Here is a 27,179-nt window from a genome sequence, read left to right as displayed (position 1 = left end):
TCAGATAGTTTAAAATATTGTAAAAGTTAATTTTTGAATGTGAATAATAAAAAATATTAACAAAATAAAACCCATTCCAATAATCTCTAATTCTTTACTACTTAAAAAAAAAAAAATCTATTATCCGAAAGTAAACTTGGTCATTTAATTAGAATCGTCTAAATTGACCTAATAATAAAAAAGTTTAGAGAAAAATCAAGAATGGCATCAACAATATTCTCTCATTAAATAACTTGATTTTAAAGACATTAATGTAAGTGTGCAGTAAACTCAAAAAATTCCGAACAATTATAAATTTCCATGACTGTAATTAAACAGTTGAATTTGTCCTATTTCGATGTTAAATTGAAATTGTAAAATATTATTGAAATTAAAATCATTTAAAATATTCAAACTTTATAGTGAAATTAATTTCAAACTTTCTGCTAAAAAAATATCTAGAATTTACTCAAAAATAAATATTACAATTCATTTTATCGACGAAAATCCAGATTTTCTATTGAGTTTTCTGTATTTTCTTTAATATATTTTACCAACTACAATTATTCAAATGGAGATTCTATCTTATGACCAATATTATTAAATGGCATCAAGATGAACAAGAAGACCATAGACTGTGAATGCATTATGCACGAATCATTTGAGAAGTCACGGTGTGCTGAGTTGAATACCTTGTATTCAATGAAGTAGTGCGCTGCACTTCCATATACGAATTTCATTGCCATAAGACAGTGATTTTTTTTAACTCTTCACACAGCATAATGCAGTCTAAATGTTTGATGAATGGTATTTTCATCTTTGTTGGCTGTTAATCTTAGTCTAACAGTAAGACCAGACTGTTCTTCCTATGAAAAATGTGAAGACTGACTGACCCAAATGAAAATATATGTATGAAAAGTAAAAGCCTCAAAAGTGAAAGCTACAGATCACCATAACATGCCAGCCAAAGAAGCAAAAGACTTTGTGGAGCTTCATGATTAGGACCAGCACCAGTCAAATACAAAAAAGAAGGACCCTTCTTTTTGAATCAAGAGCTTCCTTTCGTCACCTTGATTACCAAATCCTCACCACTTTTTAACACCTCCAAAACTTGCTAAATAAATAGCCTCTGATTAATCATATCTGATTTCATGATCACTTCAATCCTTCCTCCATCTTAATCTTGTTCTGGTAAACATGACTGTGAAAGATTTTCCTGAAGAATGTTGGGAATCAGTCTTCAGATTCCTTGGCCTTGGTCATCATCATTTGGAGTCTCTATCTCTGGTTTGCAAGCAGTTTCTTGCCATTACAAATAGGCTTCACTTTTCTCTCACAGTGTATGATCCAACCATTCCACTTCTTCCTCGGTTGTTCCTTAGATTTCCAAGGCTCAAAATCTTAGACCTGAGTCTCTTGAATGGCCACCATGAAGGCTTGCTTCGTCAAATTTCACAATCTGGGTTGGAGCTTGATTTGATTAATCTATCCAACCAGAGAACACTTCCTGTTGATGGCTTGCGAGAACTTGGCTCAAACATGAAAAATTTGAGGGTTCTGATCTGCTCAAACATTGGCTCTCTTCGTGATAGTCATCTGGTAATCATAGCTTATTGTTTCCCATTGCTTGAAAAGCTTGACATAAGCTTCCCATTGAATTCTCAAGCATCTGATTTTGGGGTTCTAAGGCTGTCTTCTATGCTTGAGCATCTTCGCAAGATTAATATCTCTGGTAATCATTTGATCACTGATAAATCATTGTTCTCCCTTTGCCAAAACTGTTTGTCATTGGAAGAGATTTCATTCTTCATCTGTTTTAAGATCACTCAAACAGGCATTGCCTCTGCGATCCGCCTCAGACCCGGTTTGAGCTCCATTGCCTTTAACATTGAAAAGAAAAGAATACATGGACCTGGTTTAACACTCACCCCCATTGACTTGAATTTGATCGATTCATTCAGGACATTGAAAAGGTTAAATGCTATTGATTTGTCCAATTCTGTTATCTCGGATGAGTTTCTCTTTGCGGTTGCAGAAGGTGCAGGTCTTCTGCTAAAGAAGCTTATCCTCCAAGACTGTTGCAATTGTACATTTTCAGGAATCTCTTATGTGTTATCCAAATGCCAATCTGTTCAATGCTTGGATCTTCGGAAAGTTGATTTTTTAACTGATCAATGTATCAGCAAGTTATCTGTATTTCTTCTTAGCCTAACCACTATAAACCTCAGTGGTTGTTGCCAGCTGACAAATTCAACATTTTTCATTCTCACAAGAAACTGTCCTTTGCTCAGTGAGATCAAAATGGAAAGGACATATCTTGGGGTGGAAGGGGAAGAAGATTCAATGAGGGATTTTTCTGTCAACCATGAAGTGAAAAAAGTGTTTTTGGGTGATAATGTTTTGCTGAGTGATGCAAGTTTGGTAAAATTTGTTTCCATTTGCCCCAGTTTGCAGCTTCTTGACTTATTCGGTTGTGAGGGTGTTTCTGGTGAAGGTGTTGTTGAGGTTTTGAAGAGATGCAGTGAGATAAGGCATTTGAACCTGGCTAATACAGGAATGAAAGTGTTTGATATAGACTTTGAAGTTTCGAACCTGAAGGTGTTGAAGTTGTCAGGGTCAAAAATTGAGGATGAAACTCTCTCAGTAATTTCAAGAAGGTGTGATGGACTGCTACTTCTGGACATTCAGAGTTGCTGGCGTGTTACAGCAAAGGGTGTTAGAGAAGTAGTAGAAAACTGCAAGACATTGAAGGAGTTGAATCTGAAGAATTGTAGGTTGGTGAGTGATGATTTTGTTGCTTGGTTGGAGTTTTCAAAACCATCATTGAGAATAATAGTCACACCTACTGATGTTGGTGCTTATTACTGATATGAAGTTGAGGAAAATCATTGAGATGTGGACACCGTCTTGGTTGGTAGTGTGTTAAGAATCATGTGTGTTAAGGGTAGTGCTATTTTAACAACACATTCCACAACAAAGGAAAAGAAAAAGTAAAGAGAAGAGACCAAAATATGTAGAATAAGATGGATGATTTGATGGAAAAAAAAAAAAAGCTTTATGGGAGTTTATTGTTAAAATAGCATTGCACCGTTAATAGCATTTTTATGATAAGTTGGAAATCGTAGCTGTGTTGTGTGTGAATTTTTTTGTATGTTGATATTTCGTGTTTGAGGAAAAATTTGAGGAACATTTATGAATTTGTTGTTTTTGAGAAGAAAAATAATATTATATTATTATGTAATATTACGTAACTACTAATACGATGAAAATAATCAAAATTATATTAGATTTTGTTTTTGAATTTTAAGTGTGTTGATAAATTTATTCTCAATCAGTCATGAGATGATCTTACATAAGTGTGTTGATAAATTTATCAACACACATTTGTTGTTTTTAGTTGCTAGAATAGCTACATCATTGTCGATTTTAGTTTCATTTTCTGTTTTGATTTTTTTTTTCTTGTTATTTTGCTCATACCTTTGTTGTTTTTATAGGTTAAAAAATATTGCTTTCGTATTTTGAGATTAATTGTAGTATTCTAAATTGAATGAATTTGCTATTTCGAGTTCTTGCTTTTCAATGATTCTAACTGTCGTTAAGGAGGAATGTTCCGACTCGCATTTAGGAAGAAGATGAATAAAGAAAAGGAAAAAGTCTTTTTAACAACATTTTTTTAACAAATTTTTGACAAGATATAAGTGGTAGTTTGTAATTAGTCTTTTTTAAATATTTTTTAAACTTAAATTCAAATAAACCAATAAAATAATGACATTTATTCCGTTATAAAAAAATATTGTCAAAATATCATCATCCCAAAGAAAACCAACCAAGAAACCGAAGACCAAACAACCAACACAAAGCAAAGAAAGCAGAAATCAATTAGAACAGGAGGAAGGTTTTTGGAATGCAGAGAGGGTTTCAAAAGCTAGATTTTGGGAAGAAATAGTTTTGAAAAAACGAAATTTTCAAACCCTCGCTACTACCACTACAAATCTTAATTCCACGTCATAAAAAATTAATTGAAAAACAATTACATCTGGACCAATGTTTTGACACGTCACAGTGTAAAAAACAATTGTAAAAAACATGGTCCACATGTCCCTTTCCTTTTTATTTTCTATTAGTCTTTTTTTAAAAGATAAAAAAAGTATGTAAAGAAACAACTTTATATATAACATGTAATTTCAATTTGAGTGAGATTCCAAATTATATTAATCATTTACAACATATCATGTGCTATAAAAATAAAAAGAAAAAAATATATAAAAGTGAGGAAAAGTCATATAAATCTTACTATCTATTACATCTACGTAAATGCAATTGACAAGTCTATCTGTCCAATGTCCATATCAAAATAATTTACAGTACCATTTTTCATTAGCTCATCAAAATATCCTTTTAAAATAAAACTGTGAAAGTTGGTCAACTCAGAAAACAAACGATACTTATAATAGTGTTTGCCCATAAATGTTTTATTTTGTTAATTTCACCTTTTCAAATATTGAAACTGATAGTTCCTCAGACTTGTCTCACAAACTTGTGCAGTACAGTGATAATCCACAGCAATGGATACATAAAAAGAAAGAAAAGTGAAATTTATTCGAATTGCAGGAGCCCAGCCTCTCGATAGCTCTCGACAGAATCAATGAGTGTTTCCTCCAGCGACCTGTATTTCCAACCCAACCTTTCCAGTTTCTCTGAGCTGAACCTTAAGTAATCATCCACCTCAGTGAAGCTGCCGGCAATGAAGCTTGTAGTTAAGCATGTAACAAAAACATAGTACATGAAAACAGTTTTCTATCGTCTTACAATCACAATATCCTAACCTAGGTAGTGAATTCTCCAAAGCTTGCACTACTTTCATTAATTGTTTGGAAATTTGGATTGATTTTCCTAACAATTTTTCTACAACAAGACTGCAAGTCCTCCAATTTTTTCAGGATAAAGTTGCAAACCTATAATAGTTGCAACATTACTAAAAATATTTCATTGTCTTTCTCATTGATCGAAACAATTTGACAGTACAAGTATTTATACTCACGACAACTGGCTTAACAAAATAACCTACTTTACATGTACGTACATGTACTCCTTAGTAATTAATGACTTTTTTTCAGTTGAAGAATGTAAGCAAAACAACAGCGCACTCACTCTAGTGGGTGAGATTCTTGTAGGCATACTAAAACAAACAAACATCCATTTTGGATTCCAAAAAAATTTAATCCAGTATCAGATCATCTGATACAAATGTTCTGTTGCTATTATTTATCCTTTAGTTTTCTCTCAAAAATAAATCCCTCACTTATAGCTTGCATATCTCATGTTTGAATATTATTTTAAATGATTTGTGTGTACCGATAAAATAAGAAATTTCAATAATAAATTAATAATTCAGGTCAAACACAAGAATCAGCAGCCTGGATCAGAATAATAAGATTTCAATACAGGTGCATCAAATCCAAAAAAAGGGTGTTTAGGTTGATACTTGGCTTATTACTACAACTTTCCTTCGAATTATAAATCAAGAGAAAGTGAATCTTACTTGGAAGGGTACTTGTAGCTTGGATATATACTCTTCAGTTTCTCTACCAAATCCCGTGTTTTGATGGTGTGTGCAGTGCATATGTATCTCTGCTCTGCCTCAGGCTTCTCGTACACCAAAAGTATTGCATCAACTACATCCCGTACATCGACTATCCAACGGGTCTTATTTTCAAATGAGTCACCACCTTCAATTTCAGACAAACCAGAAAAAAAACACCAATAACATGATTCTCTGTTATTGGATAACTATGTTATTCTAACTCTTAAGAGTAAGTCACACACACACACATATATATAACGATAATTTGACAAGGCAATAGTAGGCACCTTTCAAAAGTTTGGGGAGAACCAAGCTACTAGCATTGACAGTGGTTGACTGCAAAATTGGCCCCCACACAATGGAAGGACAAATGCTTACCACATCAAGGCCAGTTCTTTTTCCAAAGTCCAGGGCCTGCTCCTCTGCCTCTGTCTTTGAATAACAGTACCAGTTCTAGATCATACGTGAGATATTAGTTACATTACCATAACCATTCTCGATGACTGAAACTAAACACATTTTGCAACTTAACCAAAATAAAACAGTATACTGCATACCCCAATCAAAGACAATGCTACTACCATCATAGAATAAGACTAATGACAAATCCACATCATAAGCACACTTGTATTAAGTTTACAGACCTGAGTTTTTTTGCAGTAATCTTTATCAGACCAATAGGACTCATCAATCACTTTATCTTTAGGTATATTTGGGCCAATGCCAATAGCAGTCACCGATGACACATAGACAACTCGTTGTACTTTAGTTTCAAGACAAGCTTGAAGTACGTTAGTGGTTCCTTGCACAGCAGGTTCAATCACTTCTACCTGAAGAATCAATTGTCTGATAATATCAGCAATCCAAAGAAAAAAGCTATGGTTTCAATTGTACACCTTATTACATTATCCTAAATCATTATGAAGGAAATCAACCGAGATGTAATCCCAACCCAAGGATTGAAATCAGATAAGATCATGAACATGATATTAACTCCATGATAATGCCTTCAATTTAAAGTGTCTTGGAAGATATTTCTACTTCATATAGTGATATGAGAACAAATATCCTAAATACACGAATGAGAAATATTCAAGTTCTAATCAAATTCCCTTTGATCTAAACACTCACTCGAAGAAGTTTGAGAAAGCACTTCAAGCACCATCATGGTGACCAACGGAAAGAATTATTTAACATCGTGATTTAAAATGCATCTTCCTTGAAACTTGCACTTCTTCAAGCTCGCCCTAGTGATAGGATCAAACTGAATTCAAATAGGATCTAAGTAAATCCACCCCTTTCCATATGTATAAAATATTCATTTTTGTACCAGATACGGAACTTTCTATCGTGAAATTATTAATTTAGCAACTGCATGAATTTTAGAAATAACAAATCAACAACACTGGTGCCATGACTTGAAAAATGTTTCAATCGTGTCACTCACTAAACATTTACTCTCGCCAAAGTCTGACTTTGGTTAATAACCTTGACTAAACTCACTATTAAGCAACGAAATTCCAAATATACAAGTCAAGATGGGCATGAACAAAAATCTAGATTGGTTTGATACAATATTATTATATTATATATATATATATATATATATATATATATATATATATAATAATAATAATAATAATAATAATAATATTGTGTAATTATTTAATAATATTGTGTATAATAAAAATCTCTATGTTTTTAAAATTTGTAATTGATTATCATCATAAAAAGCATGTTTTTTATTTTTATTTTTAGTACATATTTTTTTGATAAGTTATATAGAATGTTTGAAGAGTGAATGTGAGTGTAGTTCACGTTTTAATAAGAGAAAATAGTGTATTCTTTAAAAGTTTAGTATTAAAATATATCAATTATTATAATTTTAGTACACTGTATGAATGAATATGAAAGTAACATGGCTATTTGCTAAACATTAAAAAATTTAATTAGTTAGCTCAGACTAGCAGTAGTTTATTGTTTTGAAAATATTTTATGTTTATCAAGAGTTGAAAAAGAAAACATGAAACAAAAAGTATAGAATATTTTCATTTTATTATCGAAATAAACCAAATACTTACAACACATAACATTATTTAAAAGTAAGTATAATAGATTATATTGGTATCAAACATTTTATCTTTAGTGCTAGTAATTATAAAACTGAATTACATTAAAAAAAAACGTGTATATATCTATTGAAAGAGTGTATTTTGTCAATTAATATTTTATACGATACTAATTACATGATATTTAATACATTTATTCACCTATATATAGAGATTTCATATAAAATATTTTACAATAAATTTTATTACAGTTTCATATAAAGATGTTTTATATTAATTTTTTTTTTCTCCTTCCTACTATCTTCTTGAATTTTTTTCAAATGTTCACATACTTTATATATAATATCCTGAATTTTATATGTTATCAAACCAAATTATAATCATGAAAATTATTTTTTCTTAAAGGAAAGATGGATTTGGATTAACATCCACAGGAATTTCACATTCATAAACAAAATCCTCAACCAGTTGATGTGTTGTGAGGACGAAAGCAAAATGAGAGCGAAATAAAATATTGAAAACACACATTTACATAAAAAGGAAGAATGGACGTTGAAGAAGTAGATGATTAGGCTTGCCTGAGGGTTGGGAACAATGGTTGAGGGTACAGGACTTGCGACATGAAAAACCGCAGTGCATCCAGCAATTGCTGAGAGAATAGACTCGTAATTCAAGAGATCTGCCTTGAAGAGTGTGAGGTTTTCAGAAGCTCCCTCCAGTTTCAGTAAGTGCTCATATTTCTCACTACCTGCTCATAACTGCTTCTCTCAATCTTCACTCTAATATCAATGCAATCCAAACAATAAGAAATCAAGTAAAACGTAACGAACCGGGTTGTCTCACTGTTCCATGGACATTGTAACCTTTGGAGAGAAGAAGCTTAACAAGCCAAGACGCCACGAATCCTCCAGCACCAGTCACGCACACCGTCTTTGCTGCCATTTATCTCTTCACCTTCTCCCACGTTCTAATTTCGTACCCCCCTTTTTTCTTTTGTTATTGTATGTTTATCTTAAGATTATGATATGTTCAACCGGTTGTTATTAATGGAAAGCGACAAGTCAATGCAATCTTTTTATTTGAAAAATATTATTACGAAACACCTAAATTTTTTACATTCATTTAACAATATCTTTATTTACTTTTTTCTCTTTTGAAAAACTATAAAATTTATTTTTAGAACATTTTATTATTATATTACGTGTCAAATGAATGTAAAAGTATATCATGATATTATTACTCTTTTATCTTATTTGAAAAAAAAATTTAAAACTTTTTTTACAATCTTTTGATAATGTATTCATAAACAATGAATCTTTTCAAATATTTTTTAAATATAAATTAAAATAGATTAATAAAATAATGATAACACGTATTTTGTTATAAAAATTTATTAAAAAAGTTTTCAAAATGGATAAAGATACTTAGACAAACATTTTCTTGACAACATTTGAACATCATCATACATGTCATTGTGTGATTGGTCCATGGTGGTGTCATTGTGTCATTTGGACCAATCACACAATGACACATATGATGATGTTCAAATATTGTCAAAAAAAGATTGTCTATGTATCATTTCCCTTTCAAAATATCACCGTCCGCGTCCCTGTCCATTTTCAGATTAGGTCCATATCGGTAGCCCATTAGGTTCGACATGTAGGTGTAGTATATCCCGTTATACTGAAATTAATCTATTTTACTTTTAATACATTTTATGAATTTCTAATAATGAATAATAATCTTAAACAACAAAAAATAATAGGCAAAATTACGCAAAGTAAATATTGATATCTTCGACAAAAATTGTTTTTAAGAACTACAACAGAAATATAGAGTGCATATTTTATTTGCACCCAACAAAGTAGAAAAATAACACAATGTATTATATAACCTTATCGTCAAATTTATCTGATTATTATTCAACTCTCAGTATGAATATTGATTAAACCGAAAATTTATAAAATAGTTTAATAACCTATTCTTGTAGTGTAATTTACTAGATGTTGATTTGAGCATAAAAAATAAAACATGCTAAGCCCTTCAGTGATAAATAAAGCATTTTATATAATCTTGCTTGGGTCAAGCCCTTCAGTGATAAAAATGTAAAGATACGAAACTTGGCTCCAACATCTTGGACTCTTCCTGTATGTTTAAGTTTAAATAGGTAGTAGATAATGGAAAAGAGAATAATGGAGTGGAACAAAAACTGTTTTACTAATTTATATTTGTAAAAAAAATAATAATAATAAAATATAAAAAAAAAAGATTATGATCTATTATATTTTATTATTCCACTCCATTTAAGACGCATTTTGTGTAACTAAGTTCTTAAATTATAGAATAATTATTTTGTCATTGTAAATTTAACTTATTATGGTTATAAAAAAATAATGTGAAAATTAAAAAGGTATAACTCACTTCATCACAATTCATTCAATACAGTTCTAAATCGTTATCTGGTGGTAATTCGATCACCAATGTAAACATAAGAGACAAATCCAAAAGATGAGATCGAGATAGTAAGGCCCCTAAAAGGTTTACATCTCAGAAAATGTGATAATATTTCAAACTTAAGGAATTGCAAGTAAATAAGAGACAAGTTGTGAGTGGTCAAAATAATACTTTAGCTTAAATTCACCCAAAGGTTCTAGGTTATGGTAGGTGATTTTGAGTAGTGTGCACAAGATTATAGGTCCAAAGCTTATTGCCACTATTGTACAAAACAAAAATCCATCCAAGGCTGGTATAAAATAATTGAAGGGGCTGATCAGAATATTGATCTCCTCATACACAAATAAATTTGGAATAACAAATTGCATCAGTAATTGATGTGAGGATTGTAGTTGTAAAAACCAGACCTGAAAACCAGTGATTCAGCCACTTGAGCAGTTTGGTTCACACCTGACTGACCCCAATAAAAATGCACAACCCAGACGACTTTTCATCATGCGGCTGGTTTTCTTTCCAATTTTTTCACGTTGGGGTTTCTTTCATCTAATCTGACCACCATTAAGTTGCCATACTAGTTCGAGATCTATAGCTATGCTCAGGATTATCACGAAGACCCAGCTTAGAGATAACAAAGCAATAGGAATCCCAATCAGTTCTTCTGAGGTATTTCAGTAATCTTTTTCTCCTCTGAACCATTGCTATCAATCCTTTACGAGAATGAACATCCTAAAGCACCATGGAATGAATAGAGTCAGAGAAGAGTGTATATATATATATATATATACTACTCTATATTTACATCGGATTAAATGGACCTTTTATTAAAATGACAGGGTCACATTGTATAGAATAAGTCTGATTAGTTACGTTCACAAAGTAAATATGAACTGGTTATAAAGGGTAATAACTTCCATAATATATAGCATAGGCTGGTCAACTGACATAAACAACAGCAAGATGAAACAAAAAAACACAATGAGAGTACAGTCACCAATCCAAAATCCTGTCTACGGCCATATCCAAGATTTTATTAAGAAAAGTTATAACAACGTTCAGTATATTTGACCTGCTCTAGAAATCAAATAAAGCTAAAATCAAATTGTCCCCATGTTAAACAACTGAAACACTCGCATAGATGAAACTACAACTCTGAATATCTAAAAAAAATGGCAGGGAAGCTAGCTAATCTCAGTCTTAAATCATCTGCTACTGAAAGTGTAATGCTCCAAGCCAGGCAAACTAGAGTTAAATCACTTGTTAGTAAATAATTATAATGCAAGTCAAAGTTCTGACTAAATAACAGAACAACCAACTAACGTCTTCAATGATTGGTGTGTTTTTCTGTGTAACAGTACTAAAAGATCATATGGCTATCTCATTGCATAGTAGAGTGTAATAAAATAAAAGTCCTGACACTTTATGATGAGTTTTCAAAAATCTGCTCCTTCCTAATAAAGAAAGCATTCAATTAATCATACAGTTGGAATAAAATTTTAAATCAGTTTTTTTTTTTAAAAAAAAAAAAACAAATCTTACATTCTATGAACACAGAACACTAACAAAAGAAATTGGAGGAATTCCTTGAATTTCAAACTAGATTTGCAAGAAGTAGATGCCACAATTAAAATGTCCTCCATAAATTAAGCAACAATGTCCGTTAATAATGTATATACAACCACAGATAACAACTTCTACAAATTTTCTAATGAAGAGTATTCTAGTCACTGGTCACAAACACAAGAGTATATTAAAAAAAATGGAATATGAAGGGACAACTCACCTTCTTGTGTAGGACTGCGGATAGATGCTTGATCTTAGTTGTGAGTTGGGCAACTGCATAACATCAAAGGGACAGTATTAATTCCCTAACAAGTGCCTATCAACATTGTAACACCCTTAATTTGTATTTCATAAAAACGTGCAAAAATTTAAAATTTTCACAAATCATAAATAGGATTATTCTATTTTAATCGAGCAGAAAGGTATAAAAGAAACTACTTTCATATTCCACATCATGGCTATTTGATGTTTACAACACAGTGATTAAATATGAAAATATACGACTACAAAACAATTTACAACCATACATTACATATGCATGTAATGTAAAGTGTCATCTAACGTCAATAAAATATAAAAGTTTTAAAAGTTTACTCATTAAATAAAAGTTCAATTTGAAACAAGATTGAAAATAATGATTAAGAATGTTATTGACACTAAAATAAAACTCCCATCACATTTCCCCTCTCTCGTCCATTAGTTGCTCCAAAATCATCTGCACTGCACTCTTATCTGAGCTCTCGGATAATATACATAATACGTTCATCGCACAAGCATATACACATATAAACAAAACACATTAAAATGTGAGAGATAACGAAACAAAAAAAAAAAACTAAATAAGTTATCGCTTATAAGCTAATTTATAACTTACAAATTAAAATTTCTAAAATAAACAACTTTAACATATACTTATCAACTATTTTTGTAATTCAACAAATTAGTTCATAAAATAACCAAATAAGTTAATAATTGATTTATTTACCTTATCAAGGTCATTCTTTTTATACGTATTCTATATTAAGTGATCTTTCTAAACCAATTCTTTTTTTTATACAAGCAAACTCTGTACCAGCTTCTATTATTTTTCAATTCACTTCAACTTAATTTACCACTTAACATACCTAAGAAAACATTAAAAATATCTTCAAGTGAATCAAATAAAGGATACCTATATAATTCAATACTGCAGAATAACTACAAATAATCTTTATTAGTTACCATTCCAAAACCTCAACTGATCCAACATACCTATTTATGCAGACCAATATTCAGACTATCAGAAAAAGAATCATGCCATTTACATTAATGTGCCACAATATTCAGACCAAACAAAATGATATCAATTCAAACATATTACCAATTTATTCTAATTTATAACACTATATATATTATATATATTATTTCCAATGTTTCCAGACTTAATATATCATGCAGTATACTACCCCTAAAAGTTCTTCCAATTTGATAATCTGTAAAAGATTCCAATCAACCCGGCTCATACGAACATTTCTAATCTAATATAATTCTCTTTAAATTAATTTATAGCCTAATAGAATAGCTTACGGTCAGAATATGAAATCACCAACTTCCACACATATTATACTATATTACAAGTCAGGAATCATTTAGAACTTAACACAATTCATACAACCAACACAGGTACACCTATATCTATAAAGAAACATATCAAAATGCAGTGAGAATAGGATATTTCAGCTTTAACAAATAGAATCCTCCAATTATACCCTTCCGTTCTGCAGAATATATTCACTTTTAAAGAATTATCTTCCATAAGCTAATTCTTGCTGTTAAGTTCACAATATTTACATCTTAACATTTATTCCTTACCATACACATCTTAACGTAGCATGGCCCTAAACATTCTAAAATTTCATGCATAGAACACAACTCCATACTTTGCTAGGTATCATCCAGTTCAATTTTAGACCCTTATCTTAATATTTCTCAATCATAATTTACATTTGTTACTTCCCGTTTACCATAAATCTATCTCCAACCACTTTTCTAAATTATAATAAAACAACTCAAATCAATAGCTACTAAATCAAAATAATCCATACAACCCATGTTCGCTCTAATTAGCGTCATAACATTTCCAGACCAACAAAATAGTTTTCATTCAAACATGTAACCCAACAGAGCATACTTCAATGTTCCAGTTCATAATCCTTTCAACTATTGATACCCAATACCATTCTGCACAACCATATCACCAATTATTTCCTTATTCATAACCAAAACTAAAGTATTCCTGTTTCCCATTTTATCAAATTATTTTCATAATAATCATAGATAGATACCCAACTGGAAATATAACACATAACATTTGCAAGATCCAGAATCAACTTGTAACCTTCCAAAACATATTCAGAGTATTATATATATGGGAGTAAAAGTTCTATCTTGTATCAAGTAAACAAAGGTCTATCCAAAATCTTAGAAAGGAAATATACCAGGTGTCCTACCGTGTATAATAATTTTCATAAAAGTCATTTGTATCAACTAAACTCATGGAAGTGATAAAAAGCTACACAAAAATAGAAATTTCACATCAGACATGAGCTGCTCCACTCTTATGTATGGTTCCCGTTAATGTTAGAGGAAAGTTATGGTATCATAACATAACAATTTGGTAATTTCAATCTATACCTTCCATCAGTTTTTTTTTTTTTTGCCAAGCACCATGTCCAAGCATTAAAATACACTAAAATAGTAAAAGAAATCTGAAAATTTACTGAAAAGGCTGAACCACCATTTTGGCAAGGTGGGACAACATCTTTTAAAAAGAAATACACTAGTACCAACACTACTGCAAATCAGAATAGTCAAGCTTCCGAAAATTTTAGAGGAACGTTGTAACCAAGATCTCTTTTCCTTCTAACTCAGATTTACAAGGCATATAGGAAGTTCTAACATTCGTAAGGTAAGGTAAGATAGAAACACAAGTCAATCACAGGGATCAACATACATCAACCATTCCAAGCAAAGCATCACAAGGTATGCATGAATTAGCTCCCTTACCTCAACTCCAGCAGCTCCAACTCATTTATATGGTCTAAGGTGTCTCCAAACATCTAGATCTACTAAGTTTTTCCAGCTTCTCTAACCTGTACATTCACATCTTTTATCTCAATCTCACGCCCCTCATACTTTTTCGTTTCCCTTCATTAAGGGAAAAGCCCAGGTTTTATCATTGAAAATCGGCAGCCTTAATGTTGGACGGTTCCTAAATCAAGGAGACTCTTCCTTAATTCCCGCTTACAGTCTCCGTAGCCTTCATTTTCAAGTTTTGTATGTTTTGTCCCATTAGTCACATGAAGATAAATTTGGTGTCCAACCTCAATCAGTCAAGGATACTATCGTGGAAAGGGGAAACCAATGAAAATGTGTGGGGAAAAGAATACAAAACACGTTAAGAAAGAAAAATTAACAAGAGGCTTCAGTTTTCCTTAACCAAAAACAAGGATTAATTGTACTGAAAAATATATATACTGTATTGAATGTGAATTCTGACAATAAAATTTCAATACATATCCTGCAGACTGAATAAAAAAAATATACCTGAACACTATATTACTAACTTACAATAATAAATTCTTACTAACTGATTATATCTCACTTGTGAAAGAATAAAAATATCTATTAATAAAATTTTGGGATCTCACAAACATTCTCATAAGGATCAGCAACCTCAATTTTCACGAAGACCAATATTGCAAATAAACAAGCAAAGCAAAACTAATCCCTTCCTTCCATATCTTTTTCATCAAACAAAGACTTCACAAATCAGTAATGAGCAATTCCCCTTACTTTGAACACGCGCAGAACCGCAGTCCGACTCCGACATTTTAAACTCATCCCTAACCTTCGCAAGCTCAACTTTCATCTTCTCAGCGGAGGACATGTTATCCGGATGAAAGTACTGGAAATAAACAGTGACAATATTAGGACATCAAAACAAAAACACTATAACAGGTTGTGGATAGAATGAAACGAAGGTTGACACAAACAAATATAAGCAAAACATGTAAAATGTAAAAATAATTACCTTTTCAACAAGATGGGGTTTAGGAGGTTCCAGAGAGAAGGTTGGAGTCCCACTCAAATGGTTCAATATGCTAAGTCCCTGTGCTGGAAAACGCACACACATAAAAACAGTTAATCAGCTCTTTTAATTCAAATCTAGACTAATTTTTCGCATAACAAATATAAACAAATTCAATATCAACTCTTTATGCTCATATAAACAAATTCAAATCTAGACTAATTTACTGTTTTCTCCGTTTTATGCTTATATTAAGCATTTTTTTTGCTGTTTACCGTGTAATTCTAAATTAGTCTAGATTTGAATTAGTCTAGGTTAAAAAAACGACAAGAAGAAGATTTTGTTGAAGTAGTTACTGACCTGAAGCTTTCTTCGCGGCATTATTTTGCTCTTGATTAATCTCAACGAGACATTCCCTTATTGCGCCAATAGTAGAATCATGGATATTGGAACGGGCTTGCTCCTCCTCCATCTTCCTCAACCTCACCAACCTCTCATTCAACTCCCTCACTGAAAACCAACCCTTTTCCTTTCCCTCCGGCCTCAGCTTTCTCAATTTCTTCCCCAAATCCTCCACGCTGTAAGTCTTCAAGAACCCCGCCGAAAACATCGTCTTCGACTGCGTACCCTCTTTCCTCATCTCTTTCCCGAAAATGTCCTGCGGCAAGGCGTTCGTGCCGCCGATCATCCCAGGACGGCCCTGCCACGGCGAGTTTTGGGCACCAGAAAAGTTCCGCAGGCTCTCGCGAATGGTATCCATTCTGAGGGAGGGCGGTTCTCCCGATCTGGGGGGATTCCCCTGCGCGTTCTGGCGCTGGTAGATTTGCTGGAACGAAAATTGCTGCTGCTGCTGCTGCGACGGGTGGCCGGGCGGAGGAGGAGCGGTCTTGGCGCGGAACTCGCTGAGGTTTTTTCGGATCTCGTTTGCGAAGAGTGGTTGTGAGCGAGGGTTTGAGGAAGGGGATGNGGGTTGTTTGAGATTTTCCCTTACCTCTCTNAAAAGGGAAGAGAAGGGAGAGTTGGAGCCGGAGTTAGAATCGGAATTCGAAGTCGAGAAGAAGAGNGTGCGAGAGCTGGTTGCCCTCCGACGATTGAGACGGAGAAGAAGGGCCATGGCAGAAGATTGCACTACAGAGGCTTTGTTAGGGTTTTAGTTTGAGTCACGGTGACTGTCAAGTAAAATCTTAATTTTAATTTTAATTTTACTTTAAAATCTTAGTTTTTGAAGAATATAAAATACTTTTAGACTAATTTAATTCACGGTATATTTAGAAACGCTGAAAATTGATATAATTGTTGGAAAGAAAATAGACCTTGGTTGATTTAAAAAAATCAAATTAAATAAATAAATTATAATATTTATCTATATTTTGTATTTACTTTTGTTGATATAGTTTCAATATAATATTTATTATATTCTTTGAAAGAAAATATATGTTTTGTTTAAATTAATAGTTCAACGCTAAGTATATATATTAAAATTTATTTAGTGGTTGATTGTTTATGCAACATATTTGATTTTAATTGTATTTTAATTTCAATAACTTTACAATCTCTATAATGTATTTTTTGTATTATATTTTCTAAAACTTCATTAAATAATCGTATTAATATGGTTAAGGAGATATATGTTTTGAATCAAAAATAGCAGGAAAACTCACTTTTCATTGTGATTGTTCCTTTGAAAGCTCCTTCAAAATAAATTATTACTACTATCAAGTTCAAAATATACAACAACGTACAAAAGGTTTAAAAAATTTAAAATTCATATTTGTCTATATAAGTTAAAAATTAAACAATAAATCCATTAATTAAGTTTAAAATAATTTAACAACGGAACTAATTTAACAATTATTTATTAAATTAAGAAAACTGATAAATAAATAGAAATAAAACACAGTCCACCTAAGATAACTTATTCCTTTTATTATTAAATAAATTACTAATATTATTATGATTAATTAGTGCTAATTATGGTTTAAAAGGTCTAGGTTTGTCAACTCTACTGACCAACCATGAACACTATATAAACCCATCCCTTCCTATTTTCTTTTCACTCTTCCTTCCTTCTTCATTCAGTCTTTCTATCAACTCCTCCTCGTCACCAATGTCCAAGCTCCACGACCAGTGGGTTTCCATGGCCATCGCCGACGACAGCCTCGTCGCACACCAGCTCCTTCTTCTCCGCTGCCACCACCTCTCCTCCGTCAACCCCTGGACGTGCCGTCAGCGCCGAACCACCAGGCTTCCTGCTGCCGCTGCCCGTGCCAGTCCCACCAACTCCCTTGACGGCTTCGAAGGTTCCACTCGCCCAATCGCACCAATGCGATCCTCAGAGCCTAAGGTGCATCTCCTCCTTCGTCTCCTTCTCTGTTTCCATTACTTTTACGGTTATCGCCGTGTCTCTCGCTTCTCACTCTCTTTTCTACTTCTCTCACTCCCAATCAAACAAAACAACCGCCATTGACATCTTTTTATATTTACAATTATACCCTCACCCTTCAGATCGGGCCTCCTTCTTCCGCCGGAAACGTCTACAGTAAATTCCGTTCTCTTCTCCCGGTTTTTCGTCGCCATCAAATGCGAATGGCCTTTTTGTCCTTTTCCCTTTTCACGTTTTTTAACTATTAGGTTATTTACAGAAAGAGGAAGTGGAATTTGATTTCATAGTATTAATTAAAATTAAAATTGTTTTAATATTAAAAACAGAAATAAATAAATACTATGCACGTGTCTTAAATGTCTAGGCACGGGCTTCAATAATAAGGTCAGGGGCACACTCGTAATATCAAGTTTTCCACGTCAACTTTTCCTGGTAACGTGTTCTACGGTGGTTTTGTGCTGGATAATTTATTAATGGGTCTTAGTGCTTTGTGGGGTTCATGCAGAAGCACAGAGCCATAAATATGAAAGTACAAAATCAAATCTACACAAAATTAAGTGCAATTAAATGTTTGTATAATTATCATAATTAATTTAGATTTATATATAAAAATTAAAAAAAAAGTAATTACTTACTGTTTTAGTTTTTAATATAAAATAATAATCTAACCATAAGAGAATTAAATTTAATTCATGCAAGTTCAAATTGAATGAATATTTAAAACTTAAACTGTTTATTTAATCCGTTGTAATTAATATTTTCCAAAACTGTCAGAAAAAAAAAACTAAAAGGTGCTGTTAATTTGATTATAGAATATCACATTTATCTGTAATAATAATAATACAGCAGTAGTTAATTGGCATCATGTTAAGCAGAAACAAAATTAGTTTAGTTTATAGTTAAATTCTTTCTTCAGTAGTTTCTTTGAACAAATTTGAAATTATAACATAATGTGACATAAACTCATGCAATTTTGAAACTATACATCTAATTTTCAGCTTCATCTAGTTATTAATCTTTGGGTGCCCACATGTTTCTAAGAGTTTGTTTTATAGTGTGATGAATGTTTAAGCTCTTTTATGTTTGGTATCTTTGCAGCCTTTGGATAAAACTGCAACTTTCCCTGATAACAGTAAAAGTTCTTCTTCAAAGAAGAAAAGAGTAAGTATAAACTTTGCTAATCATCAGTGGAAGCGAGTCTTTTATATATATATATATATATATATATATATATATATATATATATATATATATATATATATATATATTGAGTAAAAGATGAAACATTTTCTCCTTGTTTGAGTATGATTATGAGGTTGTGGTGTGTTGCATCTCCAAAATATACATGCTTTATTTTAATTTTTTAATTTTGTACCTGGTTTCAGACTATCTCTCAGCTACGACGAGTGGAACAAGAGAAGAAAGAGGAAGGGAAGAATTTAAGAGACGTAAGATGGACTTGTATTAATTAATGTTTAGAGATGTATATAGAGACAGACATGTTTCTGATTGTTTGTTTTTCATTGAAATATTGAGCAGGAGCTAGAAGCCACATATCTCAAATATGATAGAAGAAGAGCAGAAGGCGAAAGGTTAAAGAAAACAAAGGCAAACTTTCTTGTTCTTTATCCCTCTTTTAAGAGCTGTTGTTTTCATCAAATGAAGTTTATGACAACTTGGTTCATTACAGGAGGAGTTGTTGTCTCGGCGTTACTTAGAAACGGATGTATCAAACATAGACCGGACAGAAGATCATATTGTTGAGAACGAATCAGCTGCTTCCGAGGATGGAAAGAGCGGTGGCCAGCAACCTCGAATATTCTTACCCGATCTGAATGAAGCTCCGGTGGAGGATTTCACAGAATTTGTTGGGTTTAACCAATAGGGAGTATTCTTGAAATTTATACTCTTATTCAAATATTCTTCTGGGCAATCTCTTCTTTACATAGATATTTACTGAGAAGTAGCAGTTACTTGTTGTATACACATAAGATAGTTCAAGGAATTTTGTTCTTGTACCAAGTTTGTTTACCTCTTATATCATTCTTATGAGTTATTGTTCATTTCAACTTCATACATTGCATTCAATGTACATAATTCATCCACTTTGCTCACAAATTCCAGATAACGCTACATCTGATATTAGAGTATGTGTTGTGAGATTTATGATTATCCTTTTGTTCCCATATTTGGTTTTATTCCACTCAAGATAAACTCTAATTGTGAGATTCAGGGATTTTATATTTTTGTATTCCGTTGCTATTTGATTTCAAATTGAAATTATGTTTTAGTATTGAATAGATTGAATCTCACTGTCATAGATGAATTCAATGATCTAGCGAATCTATTAGGAGATGTTAATGTGGATTGAATGCAATAAAGTTTATGCTGGAAAAACAATTTTCATTCATATGTAAATTGAAAATGGATTATGAAAATCTAAGACCTTATTCACTTTAGAGGATTTGAAAGTAATATTTTTGCTGTTAATTTGAGTAAATTTGGAGATAAATGAGAATGAATTGAAAGTAAAATTTATGAGAATTAGTGTAGGATTGTGACAGATTAAAAAATTTAATTTTAAATTCATTTTCATTTACCTCCAAATTTACTCAAATAAACAACAAAAATTACCTTCGAATTCTCTCAAATTCACTCAATTACTTTTCCTCAAATTCACTCAAGTGAACAAGACCTAAATAACAATCTTCTTACATTAATTAAAATTAGTGTTTTAATTTTATTATGTAAATATCCTAATTTTATTATGTAAATTTTATTATGAATAATTGATCTATAAGTTAATTGAAGTTCATCATTATAAGACATTTTAGGATTACTATTAATTGTTTTTATAATTAATGTATAGATAATTTTATATGTGTCACTAGTTTTATTTATATATCCATAAGTAATAGGTGATTCTAGTTGATACATATTTTAATTATCATTATGATTAACACATCATTATTATGTTTGTGTATTAGTAGATCTCCCACAGCACAACACGAGTATAAAATAAGTATTTATATCTAAATCTGTATTATTAATGTCAGACATGTGAATTGTAGTTTCTATTCAAGTTTTTTACATTGGCTTAATATTGTTCCAATTTCAATAAGTGGAATTTTCCTTGAGTAAGCTTTAAATAATTTTCGATCTCATAGCTAAAGTTCTCTATTTGCTAAGTATACCCATCTAGTTTATAAGTTAAGTACTCTTTCATTTTGACTGTAGAAGCCCATAAAGAAAAGACCAAACATGTTTTATGGTATATATTATATATCCCTTATAAAATACTATTCTCATTATTCAACTTAAACCAATCCTTATAAACAATAAAATTATAACAACGACTTTTAATTATAACTTCAAAGTAATTTTAATCAATAAAATTCTAAACTAACAAAGATTTTTTTTTTCAAGCTGCCTTCTAAATAAAATAATTTTGAAATTGGCAATTAAAATAAATTAAATTGTGAAGATATAATTTATGCTATGTTCCTTATCCAGGAAATAAAATGATTAAATAAGTGAATGTTTGATTTTAAAATATTAAAAAATATTTATTTTACCTTCAAGTTTAAAGTAAAGCAAAAGTTGATTGCAGTGAAAACTTTTACAAAAGTACTGAATTCAACATGGTGGTCAAATAATCAATTTTATTTACTATTCTATTAAAAAGATTTATATAATCCTGCTTTTTACTTATGTTTTATTTTGGTAGCAACAAAAATAATTTCTTAAAGTGAAAACACATCCACAAATAAAAACAAAAATAAAAATACAATATAAATTTAATGTAATTTGAAATCTCAAAACTTAAATCCACGAATATTCAACAAAGTATTATGCAATTTCTTTTTTTTTTTACACAAAGTTACAAAACTTTATAGTAAAATTTATAAATCCTCTAATCATACACAATTAAACAAGTTCCAAAACAACTCTTTCATGAATACTCATTTAATATATATATATATATATATATATATATATATATATATATATATATTTAATATAATTTTATATTTTAAAATTTACATCCACAAACATCTAATAATATATAATATGTATTGTTTAATATAAAAGTTTTATAAAAAATTATAAATCATTTTATATAAAACCCATTTTAAATACTAATACTACTTTTTAATTTACAGAATAAAATATAACTTAATGAATATAATAGTTAATTAATTGCCATTCAATAATTTTGTTATAACATCGAATGTAATATAATTAAGTACAAAATCGAATGTCAATTTAAACCAAACAACAAACAGTATTTTACACAGTATTTTACACAGACGTAGATTAAAAGATATTTTATCAAGAAAAAAAAATCTAAACCAAACAAAAATCTAAATCGTTTGAATAAAGAATTCTTTTTGGTAATATATATATATATATATATATATATATATATATATATATATATATATATATATATATATATATATATATATAACGCCCCGATAACTTATGTTTAATCACAGAGTTCTTATAGCTTAGGTTACCAAAAAATTAAGTTGATATGAGTAGTCAAATCAATTCCTTTAAGTTATCATTCAGTTTCATACCTATCTATACAAACTAATTTGAATAAGGTTGAAGGCAAGAGACAAACAATTGAAGCAAATCTAGCTCTTAGACGAGCTAGAACACGAGTANAGGCTATCAATGTTATTTCATAACAAGTTGAAATTGATGCATCCCAATATCCGAAAACAATAAAAAGAAAAAAGAAAGAGTCAGAAGAAAAAAGTAAGTAGAGAACGAGGTATTTTTACTCATACTCTTACTTATGAGAATATCGTTTATATGGAAACAATAGAACAGGGGTTTATTCCCTTGACTAGTATTGAAGATAATTTGATTCCAACAGAAATTGCAAATAGAGCTGGTGAATTAGCTTCAAAAATGGATTCTTCCGATATATAAAAAAAAAATTCCAATGGCTCTTGCTATTATAACCACCACAACCACGATTTTTTATATTAAAAATTGAACCTCAAAATCAGAAATTGTATTGATACTAGATATCAAATAAAATAAAAATAGTAAATGAACTAGGACACATATTTTTAGAATTAATTGGTCTTTGATTCCGGTGTATATTTAATTCTTTTATATACCCTTTTTACTGAAAATCTGTCTAAAAATCGTTCTTTGTTTGTGTTTTTCACATTTCGTACCTCTTGCATCAACAATTATTCTCCGCTCTTCTCAACGTCGAGTGTCACATTTTTAACATCGTGATTTATATATATTTTATTTCTTTCTGGTAAGAAAATCTTTAATTTTTTTCTATGCTAATGAACCTATAAAATCATAAGAATCTCCACTTTTTCTTTTCTCTATTTTTCTTTTCTTTGCTAAACAATAGATTACACAACATTTCCGAAAATATTAATTTTAATTTGTTATATTTTTCGAAAAAAATATATATAAAAAAAAAAGAAGCTACGTAGTTGTGTGTTGCTGTGGTAGACTGGCACCATATTTTTTGAATCTTCCATCGATCTGACCTCAAGAACTTTCTCTCTTCTGCAACTGCCACTGCCATTCACAACTCCAGGAATAGAACTCTCACTTGTACTCTTCTTTTTGCGACAAAATAGCAGATCTCCATCATTTCACATCCACTATATAAAGTACAATTATTATCACTTCAAAAAACTAAAACATTATAATAATAATAATAATAATAATAATAATATTATTATGCAAACATCATCGTACACCCAACAACACACACCTTTTCTTCCAACCAAACCAGAACCAGAATAAGATCATCCACACCCAAAACATACTTGCATTCAAATACAAAAAATTACGCTTTTCATAAAAGGGTTAGATAATCATTACTTTCTATAATAAGACATTTAAATCTGTGTAATAAAGATTGCGTGTATATAGTTAAGTCAGTTTAGATTCTTTTCCAACATTCATTCCTTAAAAAACATACTTCTTTTATCATTCAACAGCATAATTGTCGAGTTTGAGCGAACATTCATTACACAAAACAGAGAAAGGAAAGAACCAGACATGGCATTTGTACAACACAAACATTCAATTATTTAACCTAAATAACCATTCTACTGTTCCTCACACCCAGCTTCAAATTCACATCCACGTTCACATTCTCACCACCATCATCGTTTCTTCGAACTTGAGGTGCAGCACTGAACAATTGTTCCACAGAAGAACACTTCCTGGCGTTATTGCCGCCAGCTTTCGGCTTCACGACACCACCTTCCGAAGTCGGAGAAAGAGGCAACACCGAGGGTATCTTGAAGTTGGTCCTCGCCTTCGCGCCTCTAAGTCTTCTCGCCGCCGCGTCGTACGCACGCGCCGCTTCCTCCGCCGTGTCGAACGTCCCCAGCCAGTGGCGGCACCGCCCGATCCGGTCGCGTATCTCCGCCGACCACCTCCCCCACGGTCGCTTCCTCACTCCTCGGTAACTCTTGTTCACCGACACCCCAGCCATTTTCTTCGGCGTCTCTGGAACATGCAACGTCGACGACGTTCCAAAAAGGACGTGTTCTCCAACAACCGCGGCAATCCCTTCGAGCCCCGTTTCGTTTGACGACACCGTTTCAGGTTTCGGAAGCAAAACGGTGGCGGTGGCGGTGGTTGGCGCGTGTAAGTAGATTTCGTCGTTCATTGTGACAAGTATGGAAGTTAGACTTTTTGATCAAAGGTGGTCGTGGCCCCTACAGAAGGGAAGGAGATATTTATATCGTGAAGAAAATTAGTTGAAAAATTATTAAAAATGATAACTTTATTAAATATAATGAAAGAAAAAAAAAAGAAATTAGAGAAAAATATCGATAGATATTGGTGTGAAATCTGAAAAGACTGTAATCCCTCGTATCTACATGTTTGTCTTTCCTAGGCTGGCTGTAGGGTGTACTGTAGTAGGGATACACACCCTTTCAGAAGGTCCCTTAACACAACACACCTAATATAGCACGGGCCCCTTCACCCCTTTTTTATTCTTTAGATTTGAATGAATATGATGTTGTTATGTTGTTGAAGATGAGATGAGATGAGATCTCCTAGTAAAAGAACGATGACAGTATTTTCATATGAGAATGGAGAAGCGTCACAGTGTCGTCAAGGAAAAGATTGTTTGACTGTACAAATCCTTTCTTTTTTATCAGATCATCGAAATAACCACAGGGGAAACCAGAATCACCTCTTCAACCATTACCCTCATAACTTCAAACTTTCCATAATTTTTAACTCATTAATTCAAACTTTGTCATAATTATTCTTCTTCTGGTACACTTTTCGTTGCCCTTTTTCTCCTATATTATGCAGGAAAAGGAATGAATAAAGTATAATATGTTTACAAAATAATGTTGAAAAACAGCATGCACGACACGATGCAAGGGAAGATGATCAGATTTTGCACTATGATCTGTGCATGATGTCATGAACATGTCTTTCAAAGGTCAAGAAGCAATTATGCATAGCTGATGGAATAGATGGGAAGATGCAGATCATGCATTGCAAACAATTAATGCACCAAGATTTCGGATTTGATTTCCACTTTCATTTCAGATTCAGATTACCATTCATCATTCCCTTTCTTTGCTAAATTCAATTACCCTTCGCAACATATCTTTTTTATTATCTTAGTTGCATTTATATGTAATGATTCATGCAGAATGCTACCCTAATTACTCACATGCAGAAAGCTTGCTAGTGTTTATGAGATTTAACATAGGAAAAATAAAGTTTTTCTTAACTTTAATAAAATATTTATAGAGGTTTTTATTTTATTTTATTCTTTTACTTTTATATAACAATGAATGTAAATTTTTAAATTAGGTGTAGGTAAAGTATAAAAGGAAAGAAAAATTATTATTGTGTTGAAATTTAAAAATAATAATTAAATTTTTTTTTCTTAAAAATGTTACACTTAAAAGGAACAGAGAATATTGTATGGATTGGACTGAGTTTAAGTTCAAGAATCCGATCATTTCTATCCATGTTTTCTTTTGGTAATGCGAGAAATAGGCGATTCTAGTTAAATAAAAAACAAGAATTTTCTTAATTTGTATGAAAAGGTAAGAAAGAAAATAAATAATTAAGATGATGAATGATTATATTAACATTTATTTTAATAACACTGATCTAAGATTTGAAATTCTCGAGTTTTTGTTTTTGCATAAATGCCCTGGTAAGTTCACGTGGGGGAAAACTTGAAAAGCGAGCTTGAAAATGGTATGAAGAAATGCATGCAAAGTGATGAAGTATGTTGTTGAAAGATGAACAGTGATATATAGTATAATGTTTGGGTTGGATCTATGCAATCTGCACAGTGGAAACACCGAGTTTCGCAATTTTGGGTAAACTCTTTCTCTCACAAGTCAATCTCTTTAAAAATGTGCCTTTCTCAACCATCCATGCAAAAGAATCACCATAACTCAACTTTTATACCTTTATACCTTTCCCAAGGTAACCCTTTTGCTACTGCCAATACTCATCTTCATATAATAATATCAATTACAACAAAACAGTAAAGTATATCTATATATATGGTCTTTTATTTCATACATCATCTTTTCTCTTCACTTCCTTTCAATCTTTCAACTCATTCCATAAATATGCAAACCTAGATCTTTTTCTTTCTTACTTCCCTCCAAAACTAAACTAAACTTGTTTTCAAGTAGTTCATAAAATATATAAAACTTTGATTGTTTTAAGAAATTCATGTATTCAATTAAAATCAATTTATAATATATAATTAAATATAAATCTTATTTTGTAAGCAAATTATAATTTAAAGTTTATTTCTTATTATAGTATTTGTATAATTGATATCAAAGTTAATGATTCAAGTCTCATGACCAAGCTTAGACAAGTAAGGTGAAATCTTGACAGATAACCAAATGAATTAGAAAAATATTCTTTGACATTTATTTGACACTGTCCTTACTTACTTTTTATTTTTTTCTTTCTTGAAAAGGAGCAATAATATCATGACACACTTTTACATTCATTTGACACAAAATACAAAGATAAAATGGTCTAAAAAGTGTAAAGTTTTGGAATTTTTCAAGAAAG

At 31.3% G+C, this 27,179-nt stretch overlaps 5 protein-coding genes across 7 annotated transcripts; 2 read left to right on the top strand and 3 right to left on the bottom strand.

The window, feature by feature from the left end:
* The first annotated feature begins 734 nt into the window (after positions 1 to 734).
* LOC106773511 (F-box/LRR-repeat protein 2) lies at positions 735 to 3,155 on the top strand. The gene has a single exon (XM_014660196.2). The coding sequence runs from the start codon at positions 1,177 to 1,179 to the stop codon at positions 2,845 to 2,847; it is 1,671 nt and encodes a 556-aa protein (XP_014515682.1). The 5' UTR covers positions 735 to 1,176; the 3' UTR covers positions 2,848 to 3,155.
* A 1,266-nt stretch (positions 3,156 to 4,421) lies between these two features.
* On the bottom strand, positions 4,422 to 8,640 carry LOC106773515 (cinnamoyl-CoA reductase 1). 2 transcript variants are annotated; one of them, XM_022786412.1, is made up of 6 exons: positions 8,463 to 8,640; positions 8,211 to 8,380; positions 6,208 to 6,393; positions 5,851 to 6,016; positions 5,522 to 5,708; positions 4,422 to 4,729 (listed from the first exon to the last, which is right to left on the bottom strand). In XM_022786412.1, exons 1-6 carry the CDS (start codon positions 8,572 to 8,574, stop codon positions 4,576 to 4,578), a joined length of 975 nt encoding a protein of 324 aa, XP_022642133.1. In that variant the 5' UTR covers positions 8,575 to 8,640; the 3' UTR covers positions 4,422 to 4,575. The 2 variants fall into 2 exon arrangements, with proteins under 2 accessions (XP_022642133.1, XP_014515685.1); XM_014660199.2 differs by having other exon boundaries at positions 4,422 to 4,714; positions 8,463 to 8,639.
* Positions 8,641 to 10,242: 1,602 nt separating this feature from the next.
* On the bottom strand, positions 10,243 to 16,930 carry LOC106773513. Its single transcript, XM_014660197.2, has 5 exons — positions 16,076 to 16,930; positions 15,719 to 15,801; positions 15,481 to 15,592; positions 11,867 to 11,919; positions 10,243 to 10,812 (listed from the first exon to the last, which is right to left on the bottom strand). The coding sequence occupies exons 1-5, from the start codon at positions 16,827 to 16,829 to the stop codon at positions 10,645 to 10,647; spliced, it is 1,170 nt and encodes a 389-aa protein (XP_014515683.1). The 5' UTR covers positions 16,830 to 16,930; the 3' UTR covers positions 10,243 to 10,644.
* A 767-nt stretch (positions 16,931 to 17,697) lies between these two features.
* LOC111242565 lies at positions 17,698 to 20,161 on the top strand. Of its 2 annotated transcripts, XM_022786414.1 has the most exons (5): positions 17,698 to 18,059; positions 19,197 to 19,259; positions 19,484 to 19,546; positions 19,638 to 19,706; positions 19,789 to 20,161. In XM_022786414.1, exons 1-5 carry the CDS (start codon positions 17,823 to 17,825, stop codon positions 19,981 to 19,983), a joined length of 627 nt encoding a protein of 208 aa, XP_022642135.1. In that variant the 5' UTR covers positions 17,698 to 17,822; the 3' UTR covers positions 19,984 to 20,161. The 2 variants fall into 2 exon arrangements, with proteins under 2 accessions (XP_022642135.1, XP_022642136.1); XM_022786415.1 differs by lacking the exon at positions 19,197 to 19,259.
* A 3,934-nt stretch (positions 20,162 to 24,095) lies between these two features.
* On the bottom strand, positions 24,096 to 25,046 carry LOC106773050 (ethylene-responsive transcription factor ERF084-like). The gene has a single exon (XM_014659737.2). The coding sequence runs from the start codon at positions 24,766 to 24,768 to the stop codon at positions 24,187 to 24,189; it is 582 nt and encodes a 193-aa protein (XP_014515223.1). The 5' UTR covers positions 24,769 to 25,046; the 3' UTR covers positions 24,096 to 24,186.
* Positions 25,047 to 27,179: the final 2,133 nt, after the last annotated feature.

The sequence above is a fragment of the Vigna radiata genome, chromosome 9 (assembly GCF_000741045.1).
Source record: "Vigna radiata var. radiata cultivar VC1973A chromosome 9, Vradiata_ver6, whole genome shotgun sequence".
NCBI classification, from domain to species: Eukaryota; Viridiplantae; Streptophyta; class Magnoliopsida; order Fabales; family Fabaceae; genus Vigna; species Vigna radiata.
This window is presented reverse-complemented; position numbering and strand designations above follow the sequence as displayed.

Excerpts from the sequence above, each read along its gene's own strand:
- LOC106773511 (XM_014660196.2), top strand. The coding sequence starts at position 1,177 with ATGACTGTGAAAGATTTTCCTGAAGAATGTTGGGAATCAGTCTTCAGA.
- LOC106773515 (XM_022786412.1), bottom strand. The coding sequence starts at position 8,574 with ATGGCAGCAAAGACGGTGTGCGTGACTGGTGCTGGAGGATTCGTGGCG. Across the intron at positions 5,709-5,850 it reads TCTCCCCAAACTTTTGAAAG|GTGGTGACTCATTTGAAAAT; the intron begins GTGCCTACTATT and ends CTGAAATTGAAG. Across the intron at positions 4,730-5,521 it reads AGCTACAAGTACCCTTCCAA|CTTCATTGCCGGCAGCTTCA; the intron begins GTAAGATTCACT and ends CTTAACTACAAG.
- LOC111242565 (XM_022786414.1), top strand. The coding sequence starts at position 17,823 with ATGTCCAAGCTCCACGACCAGTGGGTTTCCATGGCCATCGCCGACGAC. Across the intron at positions 18,060-19,196 it reads TGCGATCCTCAGAGCCTAAG|CCTTTGGATAAAACTGCAAC; the intron begins GTGCATCTCCTC and ends GTATCTTTGCAG. Across the intron at positions 19,547-19,637 it reads AAGGGAAGAATTTAAGAGAC|GAGCTAGAAGCCACATATCT; the intron begins GTAAGATGGACT and ends AATATTGAGCAG.
- LOC106773050 (XM_014659737.2), bottom strand. The coding sequence starts at position 24,768 with ATGAACGACGAAATCTACTTACACGCGCCAACCACCGCCACCGCCACC.